General features: G+C 42.2%; 1 protein-coding gene across 2 annotated transcripts; it reads right to left on the bottom strand.

Moving 5' to 3' along the window:
• Positions 1 to 521: 521 nt before the first annotated feature.
• ZNF397 (zinc finger protein 397) lies at positions 522 to 8,858 on the bottom strand. Of its 2 annotated transcripts, XM_087439134.1 has the most exons (4): positions 7,200 to 8,855; positions 6,786 to 6,927; positions 5,447 to 5,554; positions 522 to 4,070 (listed from the first exon to the last, which is right to left on the bottom strand). In XM_087439134.1, the coding sequence occupies exons 1-4, from the start codon at positions 7,611 to 7,613 to the stop codon at positions 3,025 to 3,027; spliced, it is 1,710 nt and encodes a 569-aa protein (XP_087295260.1). In that variant the 5' UTR covers positions 7,614 to 8,855; the 3' UTR covers positions 522 to 3,024. The 2 variants fall into 2 exon arrangements, with proteins under 2 accessions (XP_087295260.1, XP_087295261.1); XM_087439135.1 differs by lacking the exon at positions 5,447 to 5,554 and having other exon boundaries at positions 7,200 to 8,858.
• Positions 8,859 to 10,659: the final 1,801 nt, after the last annotated feature.

Genomic DNA, 10,659 nt, shown 5'->3' with positions numbered 1-10,659 from the left:
TTGCAGAAGACTTTTTTGTATACTAGTGTGAGAAGGGTACATCTGCCATTGTCATTTACCAATGAGGTAATCGAGGGTCTGAGTTAACAAATTAGCTAATCTCTTAGGACTTGGAAGGGACAGAGATGCTATGGAAAGCATGTGTTTTTTTGGTGTGTGTGAGGAAGCTTTGGCCATGAGCTAACATCCATTGCCAATCTTCCTCTTTTTGGTGAGGAGGAAGATTAGCTCTGAGCTAACATCTGTGCCCATCTTCCTCTATTTTGTATATAGGATGCCCCCACAGCATGGCTTGATGAGTGGTGCGTCAGTCCGCACCTGGGATCCAAACCTGCAAACCCTGGGCCGCTGAAGCAGAGCATGCGAACTTAACCACTATGCCGCCAGGCTGGCCCCAGCATGTGCTTTTCTTAATATTTGCTGACTATCGTGGGCTTCCATTCCCTTTTTAACTTTTTCTCTAATTTTAGAAGTTTTAAATATTGTAGGAAAATTTGGTAAACATAGAAAAAATTAAATCACCTCTAATCTTATCACAAGATAAGCAGTATAGCACTTTGAAATTATATATTTCCAGTATTTTTAATGCATAAATATATTTTTTACATGGAATCATATTGTACATATCATCTTAAATTTTTACTTATGAATGCTTTGTCATCTTTCAATATTAATCAACATCACTTTTAACAGCTTTTAAGACTTTGTATACATTCATGATGGTTTCTGAAGCATACAGTTCCAGATAGAATTTTAAAGTCAAAAGGCAATGCTTAAGGCTTCTGGTATTGATTGCCAGATAGTATCTATTCACATCTCACCAGCAGCATTAGTGTCCCAATTTCCCTGAATCTTTGTTAACTTTATGAGGGAAAAAAAGTGCCATCTCAACTCTTGCTCTAATACACATCTTTAATTCTAGCAAGGCTGAACATTTATTGTCCATTGGCATTTCTTCTTTTGTGATTTGCCTACTTAAGTGCCATTTTTCCTATTGGGACTTTTTCATGGGGAGACAGTATAGAGAAGTGGCTCCAGAGGGTTCTGGATTCCTACCGGCTTCAAAGTCTGACCTCACCACTTTTTAGCTATATGACATTGAGTAAGCCATGACCCTAAGCCTTCAATTCCTCATCTGCAAAATGGGCTGTAGTGAGATAACCAACACATATATACAAAGCCCTTAGCAACTACTTATTACTTTCTTATCTATAAATGCAAGAACTCTATAGAAAGCATCCCTTTTGTAATATGTTGTGTCAATTACTACTTAATGTTTGGCCTACCCTTTTCACTTTGTTTGGGTCTTTCTCTGTGGATAGAGGAAAATAACAGTTGAACAGCTCTTACTGCCTTATTTTGTTACATTTTACCATCTTTTCTGAATGATCCCTTTCTTTTTTCACACTCTCTCCAAGCACAGACATTAGCTCTTCTGCCATTCTTACTGGTTAGTACATGCCCAACAGGAGCATTACTTCTTTTTATCTTCAAGAAAATTCTTTTCCTATGCACAAGATTCTAGATTTCCATAATTTATTTTTTTGGTAAAGTGTGTTATAACTCCAACCCATTAGGTATTTTGAATAAGTTTTTCTGCTGCTGACTAACCTACACATGTTTCCACCTTGCACTCAGAAGCACCAGTCTAAGGATACTTTTCCCACTGGGTCCTTCAGAAGGTAGTCTCTGAATGGGCCATGACTGTTATTTTCTGTGGTCACTTCCATTTAGCATTATCTTTAACAAAATTCACAAGACTGAAACACTGCTGATATAAGACAAAACTGAACATGTGCAAGGTGCCTGGAGAATAACAGTCACAAACCCAGCACCAAATATTTTTGACCACATGAGCCCAAAGGAATATACTAGGAACTGTGGGGTACAGCCCCAGAAACAATGATACGGCAGCCATAGCAACTTCTGACCCAGAGCCTTGGGAGTGAGGAGGAATCTGACAGCAGCCCTGATACTGTCTTAAGAACCAAAGGAGTCCTTATGTCTGTAAGAGGGAGACTTAGAACTCTAACAGACTCTTCATCTCTAGCCTGGGCTCTTTCTCACCCCCTATCCCTACCCCCATGGAGGTTCTAGCCTAGCTTGTAGACTGGGCAAGGAAATGAGCTTCTCTTACAGACATGACTCCACTTTAAAGGAACTCAACAGGAATGCTCCACACAAAGCAGCCATTTACTTTAACTTCCAGACGTGCCAGACTTTCTTCCTGGCCTTTGTTGTTCCCTCTACTGGGAACAATGTTCCCTGGCCTGCCTACCTCCTTGGCTAACTCCTACTTATCCTTCAGATCATTCTTCTCAGAAGCCTTCCCTAATCCAAGGTTGGGTCAGGTACTCCATGTCACATAGCACTGATCATTCCAGTGTCACTGCCTGTTTGCCTTGCCCATTAAACTGCAGAGATTATGTTTTCCATTGTATTCCTAGTGCTTGGCACAAAGCAGGCACTAAGTACTCAAAAAAATAACTTGGATAAATTAATTTGTATTCTTTTTTCTACCTCATTTCTGGCCTGCCCTGGGCTCAAGAAATTACTGATAAAACCGTTTCCTCATGTCTTGCTGCCCTGTCACTGTTCTTAATTGGTCAGTAAAATTTTTGAGTTCCTGGGACAAAATGTCCCCTACACTGTCCATACCATCCCACAAACTTGGCACACTGACAATAAGATGCAGTGACAGAGCCTGGGTTGTTGGACCTTCTTCATGACATTCTTATGGAAAATGAGGTTTCGATGCTACAGTCCCATTTTTCATATTTCCTGAGTATTCCTAATGGTAAGAGAAAAGCTGGAAGCAATGATTCTCCCATCTGCTGTTCTGAATAGTCACAGGAAAAGCTTTCAAGGGACAATTGGCATTAGCATTGGGAAGTGCTGCACAAAGCAACTTAGACTGACTCAAGACCTAGTAGTTTTATGGAGTCTTGCTCCAAAGTAAACCCTTTTGACTAACAAAGATATAAATCTGACTGAAGTATTTACAATATTCATTGTATTCACAAGTCACTTTACAGCGTGGACTCTCTGATGGCGCATAAGGACTGATCTATGCCTGAAAGCCTTTCCACATTCATTACATATATAGGCTTCATCTCCAGAATGGATTCTCTGATGCTGAACAAGGGCTGAGCTCCTTTTGAAGGTTCTGCCACATTCAGTACACTGATAAGGTTCCTCTCCACTATGAATTCTCTGGTGTCGGATGAGGTTTGAGCTCAAACTGAAGGCTTTTCCACACTCATTACATTCATAGGGTTTCTCTCCGCTATGTATTCTCTGATGGGTAATCAGCTCTGAGCTCTGCCTGAAAGCTTTTCCACATTCGTTACATTCATAAGGTCTCTCTCCTGTATGAATTCGCTGGTGTCTAATAAGCTTTGAGCTTTGGCTAAAGGTTTTCCCACACTCATTACACTCATAGGGTTTTTCACCAGTGTGAATTCTTTGATGTATAATGAGATATGAACTTTGACTGAATGCTTTGCCACATTCATTACATTTGCAAGCTTTCTCACCAGTATGAATCTTCCGATGTCTAATGAGGGCTGAGCTCTGATTGAAGGCTTTCCCACATTCACTACATTCATATGCCTTCTCACCACTATGAATTCTCTGATGAATAATAAGATATGACCTCAAACTAAAGGCCTTCCCACACTGGTTACATTTATAGGGCTTTTCTCCGGTATGGATTCTCTGATGTTGTGTTAGAGAGGAATGTTGTTTGAAGCTGTGCCCACATACATCACATCTATAAGGTCTCTCTTCTGTAGGAACTTTCTGATACATTATAGAGTTTGTACTTAGAATTGAGCTTCTCTGAGACTCATCATGATGGTCTCTCTTTCCTAGAGATTTATGTGCGAAGATTACTTGACTAAAACTGCCCCCTTGGGAAGGGGATCTTCTTAATCTGTCCCCTGCAGCACTTCCTTGCTGCCACTTTAAACTGCTTTCGTGTTCACTAACTGCTCCAAAAGGTTCCTGGGGAAGTCCTTGTGATTTTTCTCCCGAGCTGTCCTTCGTCACTGATTCATTGTTCTCAGAATCTGAAATGATAATAGCAAAACAGATTTTCTATTTCTCCAGTCACTCTCAATATTCACTTTCTATGTGAGAGAAAATAGAAGCTTCTACCCACAAAAGATGTCACTGTCCACATGTATCTTTTCTTTAACTGGCCATAATAGGGTCCCTCCTCCTAATACTAAGGCCTACATCTACACTTTGAATTTCATCCTTTCCTGGCTCCTCTGAGACTCAATTGATCAATTACCTACTATTCCTCTCCTAGTATTGTCAGCCTCTTTCTCCACTGATGCCTGTTCATCAGCATTTAAATATGCTCAAGTTTTCTTCATCTGTTTAAATCAAGCTCCTTGCCTACACATCTCCCTCATGCAACCTCACTCACTCCCATTCAGCGTAAAGCTTCTTGAAAGGGTTGTCTGTACTCATCCCTATTCTGCAATCCAGTTTCTGCCTTACCCTTGTCCCCCCAACCCTCCTCCACTGATACTACTATCATCAAGGTCACCAACTTCATAGCTGCTTAATCCAATGGATACTTTCTGGATCTTACTTAGTTGGCCTCTCTGCAGCACTGATACTGGGGACCACACCTTCCTTCTAGAGATGTTCTCTTCCAGCTATATTAGTCTGATTTCTGTGGCAGTTCCTTCTTAGATTCAAAGCTAATCACTCAAACATGAGTTTCTCCAGATTCTCTTCTGGGCTCTCATGTATCCTCACCTTACAAACTCTCTTCTGTCTCCTAGGCTTCAATCACTACTTATGTTATAAGCAAATGTCTCCCCAGATCCCCAGGTCTCTCTATTAAGCTCTAGATGCTTATATCCAACTGCTAATTGGGCATATTCCTTGTGACTATTTCACAAGCACCAAAATGTCCCAAACTAAACACATCATCAGATGTGTATTTTTCCCTTATGTTTTCCCATTTATACGAATAGTCCCACCATTAACCAGGTTGTTCAAGACTGAAACCTGAGTGTTACCCTCAACTCCTCTCCCACATGCTCCACTTTTAAGAATTACCAGCTACTGCAATGCAATTTAAGTGCTGATGAACAGAAGTCAGCTTTGATCTTCCCTATCTCTCACTATAATACATTGTGGCCACTTGGTTTACAACACTCTCTAACAGGACTCTATGCTGGCCTTCCTCAAATCCATTCTCGACTCTGCACCTCTACAACACAACTCCAATCATGTCACTCACTTGTCTAAAACTCTTCAACTGTACCCCACTGCACTGTACGAACTAATGAGGATGACACAAGTTTTCACAACCTGGGTCCCATTTTCCTCTCTAGTTCATCTCTTACCACCTCTCCCCTATGAATTCTCTATTCAAGTCAAATTGAACTACTTGCAATTCCCAGAATGGGTTGTATTCTCTCACCTTCAGGGCTTTGTAGCCTTGGCTTGTGTGATACTGTAATACAGGAAATATATAGTTGGTCTTCATCCCCAGTTCTTGGCACACAGTTTCTAAAACCACTGGCATTTCCTAAGTGGTAGGGGTGAGAGGAGTGTCTTTTGTTATTCATAATAAGCCCTTATCAACCATACCTGAGTTTATGCTAATGAGGTGACTCTTGGTGGATGGGGGCTGGCTGCCAAAGGAACCAACCATGTAATTAGAGAGTTGGAACTTATAGCCCCACTCTCTGACCTCCAGATAGGGGCTGCAGATTGAGCTAGACAATTGCCAATGACCAATGATTTAATCAATCATGCCTACATAATGAAACCTCCATAAAAACCCTAAACAAAGGGTCTGAACGGGAGCTTCTGGGATGGTGAATGCATCCAAGTGTCAGGAGAGTGACACACCCTAAACTCCACAGGGACAGAAGCTCCTGTGCTTAGGACCCTTCTGGACCTAGCCCTATATACCTCTTCATCTAGCTGTTCATTTGTATCCTTTCTAATATGACGGTAATAGTAAGTAAGGTGTTTCCCTAAGTTCTGTGAGCTGAAATCGAAAATTATGAAACATGAGGAGGGGGTTGTGGAACCTGATTTGTAGCCAAATTGGACAGAAGTATGGGTAACCTGGGGACTTACTACTTGCAATTGGCATCTGAAGTGGGGGGCAGTCTTGTGGACTGAACCTTTAACCTGTGGGGTCTGTGTTAATTTTGGGTAGTTAGTGAGGGAAAACCTCACACAGCCAGTGTCAGAAGTGTTGTAAGTAGAAAAACAGTTTTTCCCTTTAGCTTAGTACACTCCTCCTCCCACTGATTTACCTGGCTTTCTCCTACTCATAGTCCAAGTCTTAGCTTAGATATCTCTTCCTCCAGGAAGTATTCCTTGAACGTCTATGGTTGGGTTAGGTACCTTTATATGTGCCCCAGAGCATCCAGTGCCTACTTTTATTCTATAATTTACTACACTATATTGCAATTGCCTTTTTGCTTGTCCACCACCCCATCTAGACCTGAAAGTTCCTTGAAGATAGAGACCCAGTGCCTACCCCAGTACCTGACATGTATTAATACCTATTAAATTACATAATGAAGGAGTATGTGAATAAATGACAGGGAAACTGACAGAAGGAGGGCTGACTGCAATTCATGAGGGTTGCTGAATACAAAGCTGCTAAAGTGAGCACCTCTGGTCTAGAATAATAAAGGTGAAGCTCACATACGGCATGTTTGTAAAATGCAATTAATTCTGTATGCTCAAAACTAGAGGCCTAAGTGATAACAGTTCCCAGATGAGTTTCCCTTTCTTACCACTTTTGGGGGAAAGGCAAGGCTCGCAGGGTTTCAGTTGTGTCTTTAAAGGCTGGAGTTGGATGTTTGTTAACTCTTGGGATGCTCCAAGACATGTCAAATCCTTCCATGGCACTGCTGGTCCCTGTGGACTAGATGGGACCTGAAATCAGTAAAATATGGTTAGTTTTGTGAGGAAATCCCTAGGGAAACTGCTTAGTAAAAATCTCAGAGGTTAACGAAGACATCCCCAGGGATGAGTGACAGGAAAAAAAAGAACTATTTCAGCATAGAGATAGGGATGACTTTAATAGCCACTTCAGGATTATGGTTCAGTAGAGACAAACAAATTTTCTTCCTACTGTTTTGATGATGCCACACGCTCCAGTCTCTGGATCCCTTTTCCCACAACATAAAACATCTCCCTATTCCCACCTGCTGCCCTGGATCATCAAATTCCCTCTCCAAATCCTCCAAAAGAGTCACAGCTTCCTCGCCGCTTCTTGGACTATGTTGCTGAACCCAGATCTGCAGCTCCTCAGGCAGGATGCTCAGGAACTGCTCCAGCACCAGCAGCTCCAGGATCTGCTCCTTTGTGTGCAACTCAGGCATGAGCCATTGATAGCAAAGCTCCTGGAGTCGGCCCAAAGCCTCCCGGGGCCCAGGTGTCTCCTGGTAGCAAAACTTCCTGAATTGCTGCCGAAACAATTCTTGGCAGGATCGGGTACTCCCATTCTGTTTAAATTTCTGACCCCAGGAAAGGCTTTCTTCTGCTTTCACTAATATTAGTTCTTGTTCCTGAGGATTCTGAGGTATCAGGGTTGAAACTGCTCTGGATTCCACAGCCATTCTGGGCTGAAACAGATTAGCAAAAAGCTCACTACAACTGGGTACTGTACTTCAGAGTTTCTTTGAGTAACTTCTTCTTTCCTGAAGGATATGAAAGCATTGTTAACTTAACAGTGAAAAAAATCTCTAATAATTTATAATAATAAAGATCAGTCATCCCAGTAACATACTGAAAGGGAGAGCAGGTTTGAGACTGTAACTAACTAAAAATTACTCACCTATTCACTGTCTCCCATTTTGTAGAATTCCTACCACTAATGCTGTAAGAAATTATTTTAGAAGGAAAAGAATTCAATATTAACATGAATCACATACTGAGAAATTTCCTTTTCAATTCTCTTTCAATCCTGGATGCATCAGGGAGAAAAATCTGTCTTTAACATGTCTGTAAAACTTGCAGAACTCCCTTTTTAATAAAGTATAGCCTCAGACTTCAAAGGGTAACAATATCTAGCTAAGATTTAATAATGCTCATTTTTAAAAATTTATTTTTAGTTACTTTGTATCTATGGCAAATAATGTTTTCATTTAAGGTAGTAATAAAATATTTAAAAAATTCTTATTAAGCATGAGTTGATTTAAATAAAATATCATTGGATATTTGCCATTTGATCAAATTTAGTATTCACTGTATTTCCTCAACAAACACCCATGCATTTACTATGGGCTCTGTCGTCAGCTGGGTATTAGGATACTAAGGTTTTTGATTGTGAATAAATGAGTCTACTGAGGAATCAACCAAAAAGCATTTGTTAAATGTTTACAATGTGCTCAAAAACATGTCAGATATCGTGCAGATACAAAAGCAGCAAAAAAGGTCAATATCAGTTCTCAAAAAGCTTAGAATATACAGGAGTACACATTTTTAAAAGTGAAATATGGCAACAAATAATTATGTATTAAATTTTGTGATATAGATCAAATACGATCTTATTTTAGGACGGGGGAATATCGATAGGAGGGTATGCCCTTGAATCGGGTGAACAAAACAGTAAAATTTAACCCTATCACTACAGTTTACTTTAGAGATTAGAACACTTAGGCTACAAATCTGTGGTTTATTAACCAGCCCCGCCGCACTAGCCTTTCTATTTTTACACCCTGGTTAAACCAAAGCATTTGCGAAGTCACGGGGTGGGGGAATAACTGCCCTTTCTGCTGGAAAGCAGGGGCTTGAGTGCTGGCCTCCTCCGCGTCCACAGGACGCTCGGGGACGACGCCCGGACAAAGAGGCGCGACTCGCGGATGGGCAGGCCGAGGAGCGGGGCTCCTCCACCTCGCGCCCGCCGCCGGGGCCGCACGTCCCCCCCACCCTCCCTCCGCCTCGGGCCCGCGTCCCTCACCCTGGAGCCGGCTGGGAGCTGGCCCCCGACCTGGAACGTCGAGCCACAAAGACCGGAAGTGCACGCCCGCGCCTTCCGCTCCCGCCCCCTTCCGAGCCTCCGTCAGCCCCGCCCCGTGCTCACAGGCAGCCAATCAGCGTGCACCCTGCTCTTCCCACCGCCTTCCCTCTTTGGCCGCCCGCCCTGCAGAGCGTGGAAGCCGGGGAGAGGGTGAGAGGGGAAGCTGGGGGCCTTCAGAAAGGCCGCCTCACCTGGGAGGGCGCCGCTCCCCGCCCTAGCCGCCTCCTGCCCAGACCTTCTTCCACCGCCAGCCACCATACTTGGTGCTACGACACTCCCGATTCATCTCACCTCCAATTTTCCAGAAAAGTATTCAGGTTTTCCTGTAATTCCAGTGCGTTTCCAGGATCTCCGACAAAAGCAAACGCGTGGATGAACGGGCTGAACAAAAAGTAATAACCACTTACATTGCTCTTCCGTATGCATATCATGTGAGCGTTTGAACAGCTCTGTGCGGTAGCTATATCATGCCCATTTTACAGCCATGGACACTGCCCAAAGTCAAGCAGCTCGTGACCAGAAAGACGCCAAAGCCGCCATAGTTCAAGGAGGCTCTGGTGTCCCAGACTCGGCGCTTCTAACGCCGAGTTTCCCCGTGTTTCACTGTAACCTAGCTGGCATTAGTCTTAGTGTTTACGTTTTTCTTTGGCCATTTAGTAGGTGAAAAATGATGCTTCATGTTGTTTTAACTTGAATTTCTTTTAAATTAGTGAGCTTGAGGTTACGATATTTCTCTCTCATGTTTATTGACCATTTATGGTTCTTGAAAGAAATGGCTTTTCCCATTTTTTAAATTGAGGTGTTACTATTATTCTTTTATATTTGCGAGAGTTTTTTACTTGCTAAGGATATCAACTCTCATGTGTTACAAGTATTTCCCCTTTTATTTGAATTTAATTATGTTTAAAATGTTAGTACAAGGTGATTCATACGTAGAAACAAATTCTCTTTTGTGAGCTGAGACAATGAAAACACATCTTTGGAAAAAAATATTCATTAGCATTCAGAGGGACATACTCAATAATTTTTTATCACTGTAGCAATTTTACAAAGCAAGGAAACAAACAGTATTACCTTGTGTTTCAGTTATCTGTTGCTGCATAACAAACAGCTGTAAGATTCAGTGACTAAAAACAAGGTGTTTTATTGCTCACGATTCTGGAGCAGTGGTCAGTGGTCAGGAATTCAGACAGGGCTTATCGCAGATGGCTAGTCCATGCTTTATGAGGTATCTGCTAGCTTGGCTTAACCGGGAGGGGAACATCTCTGGCTTCACCCACAGTGTTGTGGTCTTGGTGCTGCCTTTTGGCTGGAGTTACTTGCTTCTCCTCCATAAAGCCTCTCTCCTGTAGCCTCTCATCATTCAGAAGTTTAAATTAAGCTTATTTACATGGTGCCTGGCTTCCAAAAGAGTGACGCAGGAAAGGAAGATACTAGTTCTCTTAAGGCCTAGGTCTGGAACTGGCATTATATTGCTTCTGCTGTATTCTATTGGCAAAAGGACTAGACTCATGGGAAGGGGAAATAGACGCCAGCTTTTAATAGGAGGAGCAGCTTGAACATAGGAGGAAATTTAGGCAGTTATCTTTGCATTCAATCTACCACACCTTGTTATATTGAGAAGCCTACTATTTAAGGGTGGA

The sequence above is a fragment of the Ceratotherium simum genome, chromosome 14, assembly GCF_057802395.1.
Source record: "Ceratotherium simum simum isolate JZ-2026a chromosome 14, ASM5780239v1, whole genome shotgun sequence".
Taxonomy (NCBI): domain Eukaryota; kingdom Metazoa; phylum Chordata; class Mammalia; order Perissodactyla; family Rhinocerotidae; genus Ceratotherium; species Ceratotherium simum.
Note: the sequence above shows the minus strand (reverse complement) of the source record. Positions and strands in the feature narration are given on the sequence as shown.